At 35.6% G+C, this 22,026-nt stretch overlaps 2 protein-coding genes across 2 annotated transcripts in view; one reads left to right on the forward strand and one right to left on the reverse strand.

The window, feature by feature from the left end:
• Positions 1-2,798: 2,798 nt before the first annotated feature.
• LOC124369698 lies at positions 2,799-4,200 on the forward strand. The gene is made up of 3 exons (XM_046827750.1): positions 2,799-2,897; positions 3,496-3,693; positions 3,874-4,200. Exons 1-3 carry the CDS (start codon positions 2,799-2,801, stop codon positions 4,198-4,200), a joined length of 624 nt encoding a protein of 207 aa, XP_046683706.1.
• A 1,746-nt stretch (positions 4,201-5,946) lies between these two features.
• LOC124370056 (angiotensin-converting enzyme-like) overlaps positions 5,947-22,026 on the reverse strand; it is a 67,416-nt gene continuing 51,336 nt past the window's right edge. The window contains 2 exon segments of the mRNA XM_046828376.1: positions 5,947-6,297; positions 14,663-14,838. Coding sequence (XP_046684332.1) covers positions 6,143-6,297; positions 14,663-14,838 — 331 coding nt within the window. The 3' untranslated portion in view covers positions 5,947-6,142.

Consider the following 22,026-nt stretch of genomic DNA (forward strand, 5'->3'; position numbering starts at 1 on the left):
TAAATACTACAAACAAAGATTTTAAATGAATAAACACTACTTTTATGATAATTATCGCCATTTATAGCCCCCATTTTCAGGACTATACTCGTTTAACAAGGCAAGTTCTGAGAAACCCTACAGATGGCCCCGTACCTCAAAAACGTACAGCCGATTTTGATAAAACGTTATATACACATTTGAGACACAGTCTACTATACTACAATACAACCCTCATTCTTAGGCCGCGTCTATTTTCGGAGCCACACCGATTTAACAGGTTATGGGCTGACAAAACCAATCTATGGTTTGTTGCACCTCAAAAACTTACGAGCTGATTTTGATAAAACTTTCTATACACATTCATTACATGATCTACTATGCTACAATAGGAGCTTCATTTTTAGGCCACGCTTATTTTCGGAGGTATATTGATTTTAGATGTCAAACACTGGAAAAACATATGGATGGCCGTACCTCAAAAACGTACAAGCCGATTTTGAGGCTAAGATTGAGGTTTATATTGTAGTATAGTAGACCATGTAAGGAATGTCTATAGATAGTTTTATCAAAATCGGCTTGTACGTTTTTGAGGTACAGCTATCCATAGATTTTGTTTTTCAGTGTTTGATATTTAAAATCGATAAATCTCTGAAAATAGGCGAGGCCTAAGAATGAGGATAGTAATATAATACTAAGTGCACTTAGAAAATTAGTCATTTTATAAATTGGTTTCAATGTTAACTCAATTGTGCATCTGATAGACAGTGAGAACACATTTTCATCTAGATGACTTCTGAGTAACCAGACAGAGCTCTCTTGGAGTCTAGGTGTGTCTGATGTCGAAATGATGCATGGAGTTCGTTTTGAACATATGCATCGTTCGATTTTTATGGATCTCATTAGGCGGATGGGGACTCCAGATTCCAGGAGTCTAAGTCTGTGACAGTGTGAGATTTCCAATAATGCATGAAGCAAAAGATTAAATAGAGCTAAACTTGCCATTTGCATTACGGTGGTCTCGGCCTTGTTCCTTTCGACATTTTTGCAGCGCTTTCTGCCACTGCGCATCTTATTTACACATCTCGTTAATAAACTATTTTTACCCGTTTCGTGATTGACCAGATTTTGCTGCACAGTACTTTTAAAACAAAGACGTTATACTTTGTTGTTTCGTCGCCATTGACCATATTGTGTTCCGAGTTTCCTTCAGTTTAGTTCTCGGAATATTGTAAACAGAGACGGATATTGTCGTTGTTTAGCGGCAACGCATTCGGGTAGAGACTTGTCAACCTAATTCGTATAGGCCGATCAGCCTAACCTCCTTCATGATGAAAACTATGAAGAAAATAAATAGTTGTATAAGGGATGAAACTTTACTTAGCCTACACACCCAATCAGTCTATATTATCACGCGTACGTTGAAGGTAAGTCAACCACTACTGCTCTCTACAGTTTAGTGGAGGTGGTGGAAGACATCTTCTAAAAAGGGAGCCCTAGTTAATGTCTTTATAGACATTGAAGAGTTTTTGAACGAGTAGAATGGAGGCAGCACTGAACGGGTTTGAAGTTCAACCGACGCTGTCAAGTGGACTGTAGCTCTATTAGAATGTCACCAAGTAAGTGCAAAGCTCGGAGAGGAAATTGACCACAATCACAGCATGAAAAGGGTGCCCTCAAGGAGGGGTACTGTCTTCCCTTTTGTGGGTGATGGTGATTGATGATCTCATGATAAAAGCAGAAGAAAGGGAAATAAATCTACAAAGTTATGCTAACAATATAGTGCTTATGGACAGGTGAAGAAATAAAGGCACATTGGAACGCCACACTCAAGATGCACTAAACTTTATAAGCAACTGGTGTCATGAGGACCCATCACAAACAAGTATAGTAACCTTCACCAGAAAAACGAAATTTCAACTTGCTCAACCTGTCCTGGAAGGTACTAGGATAAAATATTCTGATGTAGTTAAGTATCTATGAGTAGTTCTAGGCAAAAGATTCACATAAAATCCACATATTAAAAATATTTACATCTAATGGTACAAAGGTTCTTGTGGCCTGTCAAAAACTTAGGATATAAATCGTGACTAAAACCCAAAATGATACATTGGATATATGAAGCCATAATAAAACCAGTGGTAACGTATGCAGCTCTTGTGCAGTGGTCGAAAGTAAAAAAAACAGCTGCCAATAGGCTACACTCTTCAAAGGTTAGCTTGCATAAGCATTACCAGGGCAATGAGCTCCTGTCCTACTCTAGCACTTGTAGTGATACTGGAATACACTCCTCTGGGACAGGAGGTGAAGAATATAGTCACAGAAGCAATGTAGCTTCTGAGTAAAAATGTGATTAGGCCTACTTCCTCAGAGGTACACATGGTAATAACACAGGAAATCCAAGAGGCAGAAATTATAACCAAAGTTTCTCAGAGTTTGGTTAAGAAATACTCCTCTGAAAAACCATATCTCGTCTCTACTAAAAGTAAAGATAAATTAAGTAAAAAGGAGGCATACCCTACACAGGTGTTCTGAAATACTATAAACATATGGATCACCCCTAGACTCTAGAACAGGGTTTGGAATATATGTACGAGGAACAAAATTACCAGTACCCCTGGGAAAACACGCCACAGCCTTCCAAGTGCAAATTAAGCCAATAGAATCCTGTGCTAAAAGGATTCTATTGCCTTAACTCATGAACGGATGAAGCCAAAACAAGCAGAGTATTTAATACTTTCAGACAGTCAGGCAGTATTAAAGGCACTCGACGCCTGCTCCTTTGGGAATGTAAGAATGTACTAGCAGAACTAGCAAAGATGAACAAAGTTACCCTTGGCTGGGTGCCGGTCCATGATGGCATTCAGGGGAATGAAAAAGCATACACCCTTGCACAGATATGCACAGAAACCTTCCTGGTAAGGCCAGAGCTAGGCTATGGTGTAGCCTACTCCAACAGCAAAGCTATAGTAAAAAGATTGGGAGAAGAGGATTAGGTCCTTAACTTGGAGAGAAAGTCCTCTGGACTAAAATCTAAAATGTTTATCTCTCCTTATGCAAAAGGGTGGTCAGCACTTCTTGAACAAAGTAAAGGGGATATAATGGCTGGTATTAAGGATGTCGATAGGACATGGTCCTCTTATGAAACAAGCCAGAATGATGAATGCAGATGGAGAAGAAGAAGAATCAGTGGAACATATATGGCTAAATCGTACTGTCATATACAAAATCAGAAAACAATTCCTAGGAGTGTATCTTCTTTGGCGAGAAAGGACTGCAGCTTGCGCATGAGAAAACTGAGGCTGTCCTATTGAACACAAGAAGGAGTCTAAGAAATGTAACCTTTCATATGGGAAGATCTGTGGTAGAGACTAAAGATAGTGTTAAGTACTTGGGGGTAGTCTTTGAGCGGAACTGCATAATGGCCGCACAAATAGAAATGGTTACAGCCAAAGCGCAGAAGGCTGCTGTAGCACTCAGCAGGCTTATGCCAAACAAAGGTGTCCCACGATCCAGTGTAAGGAAAGTGCTTGGCTCGGTGGCGCACTCAGTGATGCAGCACCCATATGGCAGAGAGCTATGGAACATAACCAAAGTAGAAAGAAGCTGGAGCAGACACAACGGAGAGTAGCACTCCGGGTGTGCAGTGCATACCGGACTGTTTCTACGGAAGCAGCTCTCGTGATATCTGGAACAGTGCCCATCAAGCTCCAGGTAGAAAAAAGGATAGCGAAGCGGACAGGAGTTCTGCAGGAAGAAGAGCATTACACCAGACAGTGGTAGGAAGCGTGGTCACGAGACACTGGAAAGGCAGCATGGACAAAGAGACTAATCCCTGACATTAGACCTTGGATCAGCAGAACTCATGGACAGTGCAGTTATTATCTAACCCAGGTACTGAGCGGACATGGGTGCTTTGGCTACTATAAGAGAAGCTTTGCTCTGAGTGACACAGATGCCTGTGCGTACTGCGGAGAGTGTGACATTACTCTTCATACTGTGTTTGCATGTCCACGGTGGAGTTACCAGCGGAAAGGAGTCGAGGAGAATCTGGGAAGAGCTCTTACAGTGGAGAGTATGGTGGCACTGATGGTGGAGAGCGAAGACAACTGGCGCACAGTAGCTGACTACCTGGGAGTGGTAATGAGAAGAAAAGAAGAAGATGAAAGGCATGTAAATTTAAGAGCTGAAATAAGAAGAAGCCTAAGACAAAGAAGATAAGCAGATGACTGTCCTCTCACCTTGAAGAAATACTGAAAGGTGGTACCAAGATGAAGAGGAGTAGAATTATAGAGGGAGGTTGTTTTAGTGGAATCACCACAGACCCCCATTGTGCGGACCCAATGGGAAATCCGAAGGGATTTTTTTCCCCTCTCGAAAAAAAAGGAGTGTATCTTCTCAGCCATAAGTACATCAGAGATCAGGAACCCTCAGATCTCATAGGCTTCTTTAAAATGAGGGCCTAAACATAAAGTTAGGCGCAATGGTCCTTTTAGGACTTCCTGCAGCCTCTTGTTTCTTTCCCTCTACAAAAAAAGCACATTTTGAGCGGCCTATTTCAATCCCACATATCATAGAATAGAAATGTTAACGTCTATAGAAAAAGATATAGAAAATACTCTACTAAGAGAGTTGCTGACTCGTTAGCTTGTAATAAATTAATGCAACAACATAAGATAGTACCCTCACTGTATCTGGGAATATAAATTCAGCTTTAGGTTAAATTACATCTACACTTTCAACACAGAACTTGTGTTTTGAGTTATTTTGTGAACATGGCAATAGTCATAACTTTTTAGGTAAATAAACTGCATTAATCAAACTGTGACGTACCACATTTCTAAATTCCTCATACCTAACATCAATTTGTTTGCCTTTGTTACTTTTATTAATACCCTGATTGTCTTAAAAATAGTCACTGGCTTGAATATTAACAGAACTCTTTTTAACACTGGAGCCCAAATTTATTGGTCCTCAAGTAGGGTTTGGCCTATGACTAATAGATTTTGCAACAGATTATTCCTGTAAATCAGACTTGAAAGACTCTTTTACATGTGGATTTTGTAGAGAAAATAGACACCTGTTGATTTTAAAACAAATTTTATAAATAGTATACAAGTGGATTTTGTACAGAGAATAGTCACCTGTTGATTTTGAAACTAATTTTATAAATGGTTTATATATATATATGTATTACAGTGTCTATTATTGGCTGAACGAATAAACAAATTGTAGGTGATTTTGTAATAGTTTTGATTTCCTATGCATCTGTGTACTTGAGAAGAAAGGTGACAGATCAGAGGAGAGTATTATCTCGTAATTTATGTTTGAATTGACGGCGGAACAACCATGCAGTGAGATTACCATTGCTGCATACTGTTTACTGTTCACTACATACTGTTAAGCTCGTAAATATTGCGACATTAAAGCACCTTAATAATTTTATTTTATTTTATTTTAATTATTTTCTGTTGGGGCAGAGTAATTTTATGGAAATGACATATCTGTTGTTTCAAAAGGCGAGTTTTGGCTTTTAAATATAATTAGAAAGGACGTGCTGTGTGCTGTGGATAATTTGAGGTAAGTTTCTTTCCTGGTACAAACGTGGTGCTAGAACATATGGCACGTAGGCAATGTGTATATTTTCACAAATAACAGGATGTTAGGTTCTAATAATAATATATATTTGCATTCTATGTAATTTGGTCACTTGCCATAAAGATTGCCCTTACATACAGATTAAATGTTAGCACTTTTTAATAACATAGTTAAACAAATACTGGTTTATATTTTTGGTTGAAAGACCATTTCATAATTCAAGTTTTGAATTTCTTAATAAGCTAATATATACCCACTTCTTAAATACTAAAGAAATAAATAAAACAAATGTTCTAAGTAATTAATTATCATAAACAGCTCCAACAACTTGATTAAATAAGAAGGGAATTGGATAGAAGAATATTTTTGTAAGTTACATTGTACTGTTTATTGTTAATTCTATACACTGTGAAACACATATAAGATCAATGGAAGAAGAAACAATTTTGATCAAGAAAATGTTGTTCTATTGCATTAGTTACTTTTTTTGTTCATGGATACTGGATATAGGATTCTCACAGTATAACTTAGCTTTCTATTTACAGCTTTACTTGATACATAATCTCTACATTGTTCTCTCTACTTCTTCCTTTTTTTCTTCTTCTTCTTTCTTCATGACCGTGACTTTCATTTCCTCCTTGAAGTGGTAATGACAATCATCGTCAGTTGGTTTAACTTCGACTGTAGGTTCCGGCTGTAGTGCGTTGTGACAAGAATTTACTGAAAGCAGAGTTTTAACAATCATTTCGACAATTTCAAAGTTATCAACTTTCTGTATGTTTTGATGATAATCACCATTGAGTTAATTATATACTGGTCTTTCTAGCACAAATAAAAAGTGCTGGTGATTAATATACAATTCATACAAAATTCGTAATAATTATGAAATAAATCAAATAAAATGTTGAACATGTAGTGTTATGAAGTTTACTTAAAGAAAAACAATCTAGAATCAATTTGACTAGAAGTGGTAATGGCTGCAAAACAATATTTTCAACTAAGGTAAAGGGTGAAAGAGACTGAATCCGCATAAATCTGTACACAAGCAAAACACATAAATAAATAATCATTTAGAGAAATAAATATTAGTTTTCACTGTACCCACAAAGACAGGTATAAAACAACCAAGATCTCTTGGTTACAACGTAAAATTACTTTAGTTTTGTGTTTTTACTGATGCATTATTTATAAACTATCCAAATTATGACTATGATAAAGATGTAAACTCAATAATCTTTGTACTCGTGTTTAAAAAGTATGGAAATGCAGATCTAAAATCTTGTCACAGTGTTATACAGAAACCTTAAAAGCTGGCTATACTTCAGCAAGAGGTGCAAGGAGACTGCTAAACACATCACTGTGATTGCAAAGCGATTGCGCTGACTAGGTGGGAACACCTTTTCAAGGCTTTTACAAAGCCTACCGAGGTGGAACTTTCAGCTTCTAGGTTGTCTAGCTACCAAAGTTAAGTCACAATAGCTCCTCAGGATCGTGTTGACTAGGTAGGAACACCTTTACAAGGCTTTTATAAAGCCTACTGAGAAATGAGAACAATTTATGTGTTTGTGTGCCGTAACTCGTAAACTTGCTCCGACACTACTGAGACGTACTCAGTTGCTAAGCCATGGAGACTGGCTGGACAGCTCCGACACTACTGAGACGTACCCAGTTGCTAAGCAATGGAGACTGACTGGACAGCTCCGACACTACTGAGACGTACCCAGTTGCTAAGCCATGGAGACTGCCTGGACAGCTCCGACACTACTGAGACGTACCCAGTTGCTAAGCCATGGAGACTGCCTGGACAGCTCCGACACTACTGAGACGCACCCAGTTGCTAAGCCATGGAGACTGACTGGACAGCTCCGACACTACTGAGACGTACCCAGTTGCTAAGCCATGGAGACTGACTGGACAGCTCCGACACTACTGAGACGTACCCAGTTGCTAAGCCATGGAGACTGGCTGGACAGCTCCGACACTACTGAGACGTACCCAGTTGCTAAGCCATGGAGACTGACTGGACAGCTCCGACACTACTGAGACGTACCCAGTTGCTAAGCCATGGAGAGACTGGCTGGACAGCTCCGACACTACTGAGACGTACCCAGTTGCTAAGCCATGGAGACTGGCTGGACAGCTCCGACACTACTGAGACGTACCCAGTTGCTAAGCCATGGAGACTGGCTGGACAGCTCCGGCACTACTGAGACGCACCCAGTTGCTAAGCCATGGAGACTGGCTGGACAGCTCCGGCACTACTGAGACGCACCCAGTTGCTAAGCCATGGAGACTGACTGGACAGCTCCGACACTACTGAGACGGACCCAGTTGCTAAGCCATGGAGACTGACTGGACAGCTCCGACACTACTGAGACGTACCCAGTTGCTAAGCCATGGAGACTGACTGGACAGCTCCGACACTACTGAGACGTACCCAGTTGCTAAGCCATGGAGACTGACTGGACAGCTCCGACACTACTGAGACATACCCAGTTGCTAAGCCATGGAGACTGACTGGACAGCTCCGACACTACTGAGATGTACCCAGTTGCTAAGCCATGGAGACTGACTGGACAGCTCCGACACTACTGAGACGTACCCAGTTGCTAAGCCATGGAGACTGGCTGGACAGCTCCGACACTACTGAGACGCACCCAGTTGCTAAGCCATGGAGACTGACTGGACAGCTCCGACACTACTGAGACGTACCCAGTTGCTAAGCCATGGAGACTGACTGGACAGCTCCGACACTACTGAGACGTACCCAGTTGCTAAGCCATGGAGACTGACTGGACAGCTCCGACACTACTGAGACGTACCCAGTTGCTAAGCCATGGAGACTGACTGGACAGCTCCGACACTACTGAGACGTACCCAGTTGCTAAGCCATGGAGACTGACTGGACAGCTCCGACACTACTGAGACGTACCCAGTTGCTAAGCAATGGAGACTGACTGGACAGCTCCGACACTACTGAGACGTACCCAGTTGCTAAGCCATGGAGACTGACTGGACAGCTCCGGCACTACTGAGACTACCCAGGTGCTAAGCCATGGAGACTGACTGGATAACTCTGGCATTATGTGATGCGACCTGCCTAATATGCTTGGGTTAAATATATTTCTAACAAATTACTAAACCTTGTGGTTATACAGATAACATAAGTAATGAATATATTTTTTGGAAATATTGAATTGGGATTAGCTTCTAAATTTACAATATGAAAAACTACTAATTCAAATTCTACACATCTCTCATAAATCTCAAAACAGGAAATCGAAACTGTTTAACAACAACAAAGCATGTGGGTCAAATAAAATTTCAAAATAAATATTTTTTTAATTTAACTATTTGTTTGTACATGTGTTATGCTATACAACTGTCATCAAATATTGTAAAGCACTTGAAGTTTGTTTCCTTAGCTTGTTACATTAAAAATTCTTCATTTCTTAGTTTAATATTTATTTCGAACATTTTCCATCAATTGTCCAAAAACTGATTTGTTCCATAACATATAGAAATCTTTTCCAAAATCACAAGTAGCTAGATTTCACATATTAGTATTCAAATCTATATATTCTTTCATGTATGGTTTTCGATCAAAGGCAATAACTCTAGTAACATGTTAAAACTCATTCCTTGTTCTAGATAATACTTTTTATTTCTCCAATGAACGACATATTCACATTTATTAAGAAGAGTTGTACAGAATTTATTTTTACAATGTTCAGGAGCAAGTGATATATCTTTTGGAAATTTTATGTAAATTTGTTGGATATTCTAAATCAACTTCAAGACTATATTCATATGGTTCATTGCCAGAAAGTTGTAAAATTCTTTCTCTCCATTCTTCAGTAGTATAAGTTTTCAGATTTATCCATTTTAAATGGCAAATTTTGTGAAAGTGCCAATTCATAAAGATTATTTGTATCAACATATAATAAGCAATTTTATGGTTTTGTTCCACTAAAATCTTGCAAATATTTATTATTTACTTTGACATATATTTTTGACCCTCTAATCCCTTTTTCAATCATTAAATACATACTGTAATCATTAATCAATTGTAATTCAATTTTGGTTAGTTTTGACATTGCATCTCAAGGTAGACTTGGAACAGTTAAATATTGTGCTGGATCCAACTTCAACTTATGACAACTTAGGCGAAGTGATCCAACATTTTCAAATATATCTGGAAACAGTAGAACATCTTGAATATTGTACGAATCTGAACAATTTCCTACATTTTTCAATTTTAATTAATTTCATACACTCAAATAATGTTGATAAACATTTTTAGAAATGTTTTTATCTGTTGGAATTGAATGGAAATGTTGAATACTTAATTCTCCAGTATGAACATGTTTTTCAATACTATTGATGAATTCATAATGAAATATTCCTTTACCTGAAAGAATATTACAAGATTTCTTTTTCATCATTTGGTAGTCTTTCTAATATTAAATTCAAAAAAATACCATTATTAGTAAAATTATTAACATGTTTAAAATCATCCTTTTTCAAATTTTTTGCCAACTTTTCTATAGATAAAGCCTAACTCTGAATGTATCAATGAATGAAAAGTTTATAAATCTTTTTTCATTTTCTAGATTTATCAATTTGTTTGCAATTAGATTATCATATTGTTTTGTTCATTATTTTATCTACAAATGATTGCCATAGCTTGACATATTATGACAGAAAACAGGAATATTTTTAGGAAATTTAATATTTAAATTACAAGACAAGTGAGCTGCTCCTCTAAATAAACAAGTTGAATGACAATGTTTACTTGATTTTAATCTTTTTTCATAATTATTGGATTCTTCACTTTCGCAAATGTTACAAATGTCTGAATTTTAATATAACTTTTCCACTTGTTCAGTTAAATTAATAGGTTTTGGTTTTAGAATTCTGCTTGCTATGTATTTTGACAATTTGTTGAGTGCATTTGGTTGGTTATTTTGTTTGTGAATAATACTCATTTTTGTAACCGATTGAAATAAAATCAACATTAAAAATTATTTCAGATTTCAATTTAAAATTGATATTTCCAGTTTATGTTCATTATTTACTTATTGTGTTTCATGATCACACTGTAAACATACTTCACCTATAATATGTTTATTAACCACCAGCACATTTTCAATAATTTTTATAATTTCATCTCTTTAGATTCTAAATATGGAGGAATACCAACAATTGTTTCTCTGAATAAACTCTTTTTAACCCATTGTGGGTGAAAGACGCGCGCTACACGTCCGACCGTTCAGTGGAACAAACACGAAAGATACGAGCTACCCATCCTCTGTTCGCTGTTTACAAATTACTGTTTATTTCGTGCTTTTTCCACTAAAAACAATGTTGCTGAATTAAAACAAGTTTTCATTGACTTTTTGAAAATTGACTAAAAATCTCGTTATTGTTTAGTAATTTTTCACTCTTTCAATTTAAGAAAACATGAAAAAGAGATTTTCTCTTTATTTTTAAGATTTATTTTTTGTACTTTAACAATAAATTTAATCCATTTTCAAATGGTACTGTAACTTTTCCTGTTTGAGTTTTAAGATTAATTTTTGTTTCCACATGTTTCCCTTTCACCACCCACACTGCTAACAAGAAATAGTATTCCAGGAACTAAAAACCACATTCCTCACTCCAAAATTGTTTCTCACATGGAGATACAGCAAGGTTTTATAGAAGAGGGTCCAAACATAAAGGGAAAAATCAATTTTTTCAAAAACCAATTGATTTGCAGAACTTTTACAAACTCAAGCAGAAAAATGGCAGGAATTTGACAATCTTACATCAAAATGTGGACAGAGTTGGGAATAAAATGGAAAAGTTGAATCATCTTTTTTCTCTCCACCCTGACATTCTAGTAATCACAGAGCATGGGCAAAGCAATGAGAATATTCTAAACACAAGATTTCTGAACTACACAATTGTTTCTGCATTTAGCAGGATTAACACATCAAAGGGAGGAGTTGCTGTTTATAAGCATAGCAGTCTTTCTAATGAAGTAAATGCACTAGATATCGAACATTTCAGCATTCCCTTGGTATGTGAAGTCTCTGCAATTGCAATCAAGGTTAATAAGAAGGAACAACTGTACGTGCTGGGTGTTTATAGACCTCCCAGGCAGGATAAAGAGTCTTTTTATCTTGCTCTCCAGACACTTACATCCATTTTTGAATCATGGCCTGCTCAATGCCTTAAACTCATTGTTGGAGATTTCAATGTTGATTGCCTAAAAACTTCTAGTGATTCAAAGACACTAAATGAGCTCCTGATTAGTTTTGATATTGTAAGGATTTTGCTGCCACCTACAAGAATTACCTGTGACACAAGCTCTTCCATCGATATAGTTTGCATATCCTCGGCCTTCAGGGATGATATTAATGTTCAGATAATTCCTGCAGCTATTTCGGATCACACGGGACAACTTTGCAGTTTGGAGTTTGAAGCGGCCATGACTAAACCAACTTCATCCACACGTCGACACTACAATGATGAGAGTTTGGGGATTCTGAAAATGCTTCTTGCTACTCAAGACTGGACACAGGTTTTTGAGACAGCCCTGACAGAAGAAGCTTATGATGTCTTTCTTTATATATTGACAGCATCCCTTAACGAAGCATGTCCCTTGAGAAAATCTCATGAAAGACCTGTCTCTTCAGTAAAACACAAATATGATACTGAAGCAAGAAATCTGAAAGAGCAATTTCTGCAGGCCCAGGACAGGTACTTGTTTCATGGTATAGAAGAAGATAAGATGAGGGCAAATCACCTTAAAAAAACTTATGACTTGAAACTAAAGTCTTTAAGACAACAAGCAAGTACAGACTATCTTGACAGATCTGTTAATAAAAACAAAGCTCTCTGGACACTGGTAAACAGTGAAAGGAAAAGGAAAGCCTCCAATACCTCATACTTAGACCATATCATGATTTCCAATTCAAAAATTGAGGACACTACAGAAATTGCTAACAGATTTAATAAATTTTTTACTTCTATGGCAGATGAAACACTAAAAACTAATCTTCTGGAAAAATCTGCAGTAAGAAAAATATTTCCTCTGAATGTAAGGATACCTCTAAATGTGTTACATCTTACTTCTGAAAGAGAATTGAAAACAATAATATCAAATATGAAATCCAAACCCTCTGCTGGTCTAGATGAGTACTCTTCTATGATGATTAAATACTGCATGGAGGAGTTACTTCCACCCTTACTTCACATCGTAAACCTCAGCTTGAGTGAGGGTTGTTTCCCAAGTAAGCTGAAAACTGCAAAGGTCATACCCTTGCACAAAAAAGGAAAAATGGATGACATGGGGAACTACAGACCGATATCGCTAATATCAACCTTTGCAAAAATAATAGAGAAGGTTGTTCTTGTAAGAATTTTCGAACATCTGAGGATAAACAACATTGATTTATCAAGTCAACATGGTTTTCTTTGCAATAGATCAACCTCAACTGCTTTGGTGTATCTTGTTGAATTGATCTTAGAGAAACTTGAAGAAGGAGATAATGTCATAAGCATCCATCTAGATATGAGTAAGGCATTTGATTGTCTTAGCCACAAGCTTATTTTAGATAAACTTGGACATCTCGGCTTTGAAGGAACGGCATGGAATTGGTTCAGAAGTTATCTGGAGGGTCGTGAACAGCTGGTGGAATTGAAGGAATCTAGGAATGGAGCAACATCTACAGTAAGATCTACCAAACTTCCCATTACCAGAGGAGTACCCCAGGGGTCTGTCCTGGGCCCGGTGATGTTCATACTTTTCAGTTTTGACCTCCCTTATTTTACAGAACAATACTGTCGAATCGTGATGTATGCTGACGACTCTGTCCTTGTTACTTCATCAAGGGTTGTGGAGGATCTTGAAGTGCAGACATACATAGCCTTCAACATGGCTCTTGACTATTGTAGCTCCAATGATCTTGCTCTAAATGAAAGTAAAAGTGTACAAATATACTTTGGAAGCAAGAGAGATGACATTCACGCTCTTCCTAATTTACAATGTGCTAAGTCAACTAAGCATCTAGGAGTCATACTGGACAACCATATTTCCTGGGCAAATCATATTGACCAATTATGCAGCAACCTGAGCAGCTCACTTTTTGTCTTGAGACGGATGTTGACTATAGCCTCACCTCAGGCAGCCAAGACTAGCTATCATGCACTCTTTGAGGGACACTTAAGGTATGGCATCGTGCTTTGGGGAGCCTCGTCACACAGCCACCTCGAGCGAGTGCTGATAATGCAGAAGCAGGCTGTGAGGTTGCTGCATGGTCTAGAAAAAAGGGAAAGCTGCAGAGACACCTTCAAGGGTAACATATTAACTGTAGTGGGCATTTATCTATTGGAAACTATCTGCCTAGCTAATTCAAAAGGCCTTGTACGGAATGGACACTTCCATTCTTATGGTACTAGGCATGCAAATGACTTCAATCTGCTTGCTCACAGGACTGGAAGATTTGAAAAGAAGCCTACATACGCTGGTGCTAAATTTTACAATAGACTGCCTGCTGAAATCAAGACAACTGAATCAAGAAATTTCAGAGCACATCTTCAGGATTGGCTTCTTCAAAGACCTTTTTACAGTATAGCAGAGTATATGGACTGGCCAAACAACTTTCCATGAAATATCTGTATTAAACTACCCAATTTGTATTGTATGACACCATTTTCAATTTTGATAATTGTAAAATAAAGTTTCTCTCTCTCTCTCTCTCTCTCTCTCTCTCTCTCTTTCTTTGGTGCATTATATATAGATTTTTAATTAATTTTTTCATGGCTCCTAAAAGTCATTGATTTTATAAATCTGTTTATGGTATTATATACAGTATTTACATCTGAATTATGAATTGCTCTGAAAGTGTCGTAGAAACCTGATTATCTAATCTACTGGCAGGTAATTAATACAAAAACACATTTAACATAAAAGTTTGTATAAAATATGTAACATAATTAAAAGTATTTATCCTTTCTGAAATTTCTTGCACACCAAGTGTAAGAAAACAGAATATACATAATTAAAGGAACACTTGCTAAATTGACTATTACTTACTTGTATGTGTGTTTGACCAGCCGATGTCGGCCCCAGTACGTTTATTTTCTTCCACAAGCCAGTCGTAAAGGGGCTGAAAGTATTCTAGAAGAGGTCTGGCATCCATTTCTCGCTGTCCTGTCATTACTTCTATTGTATCTTGCCACTGCTTTGATGAACCCATTCGAAGCATCTCTCTACAAAAGCGTTAGGTCATATTAACATCGATTTTAGAAAACTGAGAACACATAATATTTACGTTTTTAATGTGTGTAGTAGCATATTAGCTATGACTGAATAATCTTTGAAAAATTTTAACCTTCCAGGACGGCCAAAATTAGGCAAAATTCCAAGGGCCGGGACCAAAAACTTTTTTAGAGAACACGTTTTCTGATACATTTTTATGTAAAACTTAACGTGCAACAGCAAAATTGTACCATAAAACTGTTTATGGTACTATGGGAAAAAGGTTTGCCACAAATATCGACAGTACACATCAAGGCTCGGGACAAAAAGAGGATTTTAAGAAACATGTTTTCTCATACACTTTATTTTGATGTAAAATTTAGTATGTGATAATAAATTTGCACCAAATAATTTTTATGAGGTTTTATGACAAAAAAACATGTTGAAACATAAGACTGCCATTTTTCCAACACGCTAAACAAATTTTCCCTTAAAAATAATAACTCAATTTGGGTTTAGAAAATTTGTTGAATATTTTCATAAATTGCTTTTTATAAATATGGTTTAAACAGTCATACATAAAAAATAAATTGATATGGTTCTGCTCTGATTTTGCATCCGCCCATAGAGGGTTAATAAATGAAAGACACTAAAATAAGAAACTGCATTTGTTTATAAGCACCACTGTTTGTGGTAAGTTTAAGCGGTAGTAATGTAATTCTCCAAAAAAGTGAAAGGTTTAAAACAGTTAGTGTGTAGGAAGAAGGTGACTTGAGTGGAAGGGGAACTGGCCTTCAAAGTAGTTGGTTCTGTTAACACCTCAATGATAGGGGTGTTTTGCTTGTAAAACTTGCTGGGGTAATCCTGCAATAGGATTATTGCAAGAGGTAGTATGAAAGTTGTAGTTGGTTCTGGTAACACCTCAATGATAGGGATGATTTGCTTGTAAAACTTGCTGGGGTAATCCTGCAATAGGATTATTGCAAGAGGTAGTATGAAAGTTGTAGTTGGTTCTGGTAACACCTCAATGATAGGGATGATTTGCTTGTAAAACTTGCTGGGGTAATCCTGCAATAGGATTATTGCAAGAGGTGTATGAAAGTTGTAGTTGGTTCTGGTAACACCTCAATGATAGGGGTGTTTTGCTTGTAAAACTTGCTGGGGTAAGCCTGCAATAGGATTATTGCAAGAGGTAGTATGAAAGTTGTAGTTGGTTCTGGTAACACCTCAATGATAGGGATGATTGGCTTGTAAAACTTGCTGGGGTAATCCTGCAATAGGATTATTGCAAGAGGTAGTATGAAAGTTGTAGTTGGTTCTGGTAACACCTCAATGATAGGGGTGTTTTGCTTGTAAAACTTGCTGGGGTAATCCTGCAATAGGATTATTGCAAGAGGTAGTATGAAAGTTGTAGTTGGTTCTGGTAACACCTCAATGATAGGGATGATTTGCTTGTAAAACTTGCTTGGGTAATCCTGCAATAGGATTATTGCAAGAGGTAGTATGAAAGTTGTAGTTGGTTCTGGTAACACCTCAATCATAGGGATGTTTTGCTTGTAAAACTTGCTGGGGTAAGCCTGCAATAGGATTATTGCAAGAGGTAGTATGAAAGTTGTAGTTGGTTCTGGTAACACCTCAATGATAGGGATGATTGGCTTGTAAAACTTGCTGGGGTAATCCTGCAATAGGATTATTGCAAGAGGTAGTATGAAAGTTGTAGTTGGTTCTGGTAACACCTCAATGATAGGGATGATTTGCTTGTAAAACTTGCTGGGGTAATCCTGCAATAGGATTATTGCAATAGGTAGTATGAAAGTTGTAGTTGGTTCTGGTAACACCTCAATGATAGGGATGTTTTGCTTGTAAAACTTGCTTGGGTAATCCTGCAATAGGATTATTGCAAGAGGTAGTATGAAAGTTGTAGTTTGTTCTGGTAACACCTCAATCATAGGGATGTTTTGCTTGTAAAGCTTGCTTGGGTAATCCTGCAATAGGATTATTGCAAGAGGTAGTATGAAAGTTGTAGTTGGTTCTGGTAACACCTCAATGATAGGGATGTTTGGTGACGGGTCTTTTACACTACTATTCGTTGACTCAACGACCCTTTCTGAGAAAATAACAAAATAAGACAGGGTCATTTAGTCAACAGGTCGTTGAGACAACGACCCCATTTTGATATTTAAGATTTTCTACATAGGTTCGTTGTGACAACGACCCAGTAAAATGAATGAAAAGGGTCAATTACTCAACTGGGTTCGTAGCAACAACGCCACTTTTTGCCTGTTTAGTTGAATATTTCAAAAGATGGGTCGTTGTCTCAACGACCCTAAATTATATTAAATGCTTATATTGAGAGAACCAGGTCTTTTACTCAACCATTCTTTGTGTCAACGGACCAAAATGGAGAAATGTATAAGCAATGTGAAGAAGGGTCGTAGCGACAACAACCCATTTTTCAACTCAATGGATAAAATATAGTAAGAGGGTCGTTGAGACAACGACCTACTTTAAAACTGTTCAACAGGTTCTTTTAGTCTACTAGGGTCTTTGTGTCAACTGCGTGCAGCCGGACAATGTGGCGAGATGTTGCCGCGCACCAGTCGTACGGCGCTGAATGTTGCGCTCGTATTGATGTAGCGTAAATTATTCTCTTGCCACTATAAAATTTACAAATGTAATAATTTGTTTTGTATTAATTTAAAACTATATTAATATAAACCCCTTTTACCGGATACAGATATACTTTATAAGCAGTAATGATAAGACATTACCAAGTAAGAGTGATAAAAATGGAATACAAAATAAATATTAAAAATGGAAATTGTAACGATAAATAGCAATTCTAAATATCAAGAATATAGATCAAATTAATAATAGTAGATAAAAAATTACATACAATTTTGAAAGTAATCAGTAATTTAGCTTATATACAATGAATTATTAAAAACGTAAATGTTCATTATTTAAAACTTACATTTTTACGAATTAGTTTGATTCTCTATATAAACTATACAATTCATGCCAAATAAATATATAATTTTATATAAAATTAGTTTATTTGTAATAATTTAAACAAATTAATAGAATTTTAGTGCTGTTCACAGCAAAATTGTACTTTTATTTTTTCGTTCGTTCACTCCTCTTCTAATTTCAATATGTTTATTAACTCTATCTATATCTCTTAATTTAGAAATAATTTACTTTGTGGATTGAATAAATTTGATACTTGAAGTTTAATAAATGCTTCTAATACCTACACGGATATTGATATATACATGTTCATTCAACATTTATGCTTATTAATAATGTTTGAGGTGAAAAAGAAGTCATGGAGAATTTCTTTAGAGGATTAAGAATTTAATATATTAAGATATAATCGTATCTAGTGGTCTAAGGAGAATCTTAACTGTAAGAATAGGTTTAAGTGGCTACCATCATTTAACCATTCTTCATTGTAGAAAATTAATTAAATGAGGAGAATTACATTTCGACTATGCCGACAAAACGTATCGTCAATTACATCTTTTAAAAAGGAGAATTGAAAATAAATCCCTATAAAGTTATATATGCTAAATGTATTAGAATGTGACTAATAATAACTAAAAATAAATTATGGAAGCTAAAAAATATGTTACATCATAAAACTTCTCTTTCCGTTTCAAACCACCATATAGAAATCATGTAGTACAAAATGTTATTATAATTTTAAAATGCCCCTTCTAGCATTTTGTGATTCTTCTTTTGCTAGTTTGTGATTCTAGCATTATATTATTATATTATATTAGCTCTTAAAATTATGATTCGATCTAATCCTTGGGGTTTGTTATTTGATTTGTCAGTTTATAGTTAAATTAAAAGATATAAATACTAAATATATTTATTGTTTTCAAATCACCAGAGATCTAACCATATACTTAGTCTAAAGGAACAAATCATTAAAGAATTACGACATGTTATATATTAACATTCCAGCTCTCTAAGGTCTCTATACTACAAGAGTCCACTGCAAAAGGGCTATGGACTTAGACCTCAGTATTCAACCAATTGATCTAAAATTATTTATTAACAATTCATTAATATTGGAATCTTTGAAACTGTTCAAGCAAGCAAAATTTCAGTTTATTTAAATAGTGCAAATAGAAATGTTTCACTTCCGACTTCAGAATTCTAAAACATCTTTACTGTCATATGTAATTAGTGGAAAATGGATTTTATATACGTGGAATTTTCTTTCATAACCACCATTTATGTCGAAATGCCTGTTTTGCCATTAAAAAGAATGTTTCCGTAACGCATCTGTCATACGAGCAAAATTGAGTGTGAATCTAAGGGTATCAGTGAGGGTAGCTAGTGTTACATGCAACCAATTGTACTCATATTTTAATAACAGCCACTAAAAGTGAAATTGTTAAAAGATAACTAGCATAAATAACAAATAAAATATATTAATTGACAACACAATTAAAATTGAGTATTGATACAATTGTATCACTTAAATTATTGAAAAATACAGTAATAAAGTATTGAGCCTTTTTAACCGTTACATACATATGCGGTTATTTTAGTAATTGAGCAGTAAAAACACGTTTTGGTGTGTATAATTTAGTCAGTAGGTTATTTCAGTCAATGCATTTAGTAATACAAATAAAGCGAATTTCTCTCTCATCAACTACGAAGTAGACAAATGTCTGGATATATCTCGCCCATTCCAGTATTCGACCAGCATCCCGACTTTTAATATTAATTTTAGAAGTACGATTTTTCAATCAAAATGTTTCTAATTACTTTCTCTTTAAATTAGATTATGTTACTTCCCTTGATACGCTCGTCAGTTCCATACACAATCACCAAAATTTTAAAATTTGTATGTTTAAAATTTATAATTTTATGTTTTGTACTTTAATTATTTTATTTTTTACGAATTGAAAATCACTACATATATACAGCATGTTTTGCATATTTTATGAAAATGGTTTAAATATAACTAAACCTATAGTATTATGTAAAGAAAAGAACTTGGAAAATGGCTAGAAAACGAAAAATATCCCCCAATAACATAAAATTTAAAAATTATTACCTTTAACAGTTAACTTACCCTCTGCAGTTCCCTCGACAATAGTAAAAAAGTTGATTAAATAGAGTAACATTTCAAATATTTTTGTTTTAATGTTGCAATGTTAAAGGTGTTTTAACAAATAACTTTTTTTTTTCCTTTCTTAAAAGGTTTACTGTTAATAACTATATAAACTAATTATGTCAGATAGTATATATAAATTATTTGTATTTTAATATTTAATCGAAAAAAAACATGTGTTTGTTTATAAAAAAATCTCATGCTAATGGCTAGTTTGTGAAAATGCTTATGTCTGCAGTTTTGGAAAAAAGTTGGAAAAATATTTATGTGTTTTCGGATAATGTTTCGCTATTTAGAGTTGGATCTATATTAGTATAGATGAAATAAAATAGTCTTCAAAATCTTTAATAATGCTTACACCTGTTTCATAAATAAGCAATTAAAGTATAAAGGTTTCTATTGGCCGAACGCAGTAAAGCCTATGAGGGCTGGAAAGATATATTATTTATTTCCGTCACAGGACATCTTGAGAACAAACTGACATTATATTATATATAATAGATATATACATTATAGGATTAGTTTAGCACAAAATATATAACACGCTGCAATAAATATAAGATAATATACATACTCGTAATACGGGTAACTACGAACTAGTTGTGCAAAGAAGAAAACCATTCTTTTAGACACTTTTAATAGAACAATATATTTTACAGTTACATTGTTTTAAAACGGTAAAGATATGATTAAAATGGTTTTTATAAAAGCACCAACAATTGCTCTACAAATAGGACATGTTTAGTGGCAGGCGTATATGTGTTGTAAATAGTTCCATCGCCATTTGTGACCTGATGAAATATTTCATACTCGGTCATAGAGACGGCGCACAGCCTGCACACTACATTGTGTCCACAAGGTGTGGCCATCCTGGTTGCCTTCATCGTAAGACACACGTTGCAACGCGTGTCTCCACTTCCTGGTTCTGAAGCCCCTTCGTCGTTTAAAGCGAGGCCCATTTTTATTTCGCTAATCTGCCGCTCGATTTCATGAGATGTCATAAATTCAGTAGATGTCATTGATGGTCGGCACGAGCCTGTAATTTATATACCTCGATGGTCTTACGTCGGATTGTGCTCGCTGCATCTTTAAATGACGTTGCCTCTTATATCCATGAAAATAGTAAGTAAAATTTGTAGGCTAATTAACAATATATTTTTTCTAACCTCACATATATTTTAAAAAAAACAAATTATTTTAAATTTCATTCATTTATTTTGCATTCAGTTTATTTCTGTTTTTATCTGCAACAATTTATTTTCAAATGTGTCATCAATTTTTTTACTATTGTAAAGTTTTTAACTATTGTTGAGGGTTTTTTTGTAATCACTGAATCTTATTTAGAGTTATTATATCGCAGGGTTGTATTGTATTTAAATGTCGTGTGATATAGGATTATTAGGGGTTCCCTAATTTCTGCTAATTTTTCAGTGTCAGATGTGGTTGAGGCTTGAGAAATTTATCTTATTGCTGACACCTGGTAGGTAGGAGCAGATGTTATAATATGGAAGAAAGACTATTATGCAGACTTATCTCTTTACCCTCACGGAATTTCTGAGAATAGTTTTATAAAACCCCTTACACGTAATTTTCATTAGACCCCATTCAGAAGGGACACGTAATCTCGAGACCGGGTTGCAATAAAACTATTGCATTGTCTGCTAACGACACCATTTTGAGGGAAGGAACCACCTCTCTCGAGCCTTTACCTGACACTACCTCACTGTTGTTTCTATAGTTGTAGTTTAGAATATTTAAGTTTCATTCCATTGATATTTGACCATAGATTAATTTAAACTGTTAAAACTATCCAATGCTAACAAACCTCTTTTAACAACTTATACATGTAATTAACAAATCGATTACATAATAATAATATAATATTCTTTATTGCAGGAAACAATTAACAATAATTGTATTGCAAGCGTCATATAGAAATAAAAGTCCTAATCTAATAACTAACACAATTAATTTTAATTCTGAGTAAAAAAATATTCGAGTAAATTTAAAATAAAAATTACTTTTTGGGTATGTGCCACCTGCCGCCGTTTTCTCGATAGTGGCC

The sequence above is a fragment of the Homalodisca vitripennis genome, chromosome X (assembly GCF_021130785.1).
Source record: "Homalodisca vitripennis isolate AUS2020 chromosome X, UT_GWSS_2.1, whole genome shotgun sequence".
NCBI classification, from domain to species: Eukaryota; Metazoa; Arthropoda; class Insecta; order Hemiptera; family Cicadellidae; genus Homalodisca; species Homalodisca vitripennis.

Excerpts from the sequence above, each read along its gene's own strand:
- LOC124369698 (XM_046827750.1), top strand. The coding sequence starts at position 2,799 with ATGAACAAAGTTACCCTTGGCTGGGTGCCGGTCCATGATGGCATTCAG. Across the intron at positions 2,898-3,495 it reads TATGCACAGAAACCTTCCTG|TGTAAGGAAAGTGCTTGGCT; the intron begins GTAAGGCCAGAG and ends CCCACGATCCAG. Across the intron at positions 3,694-3,873 it reads CAGTGCCCATCAAGCTCCAG|GTACTGAGCGGACATGGGTG; the intron begins GTAGAAAAAAGG and ends TATCTAACCCAG.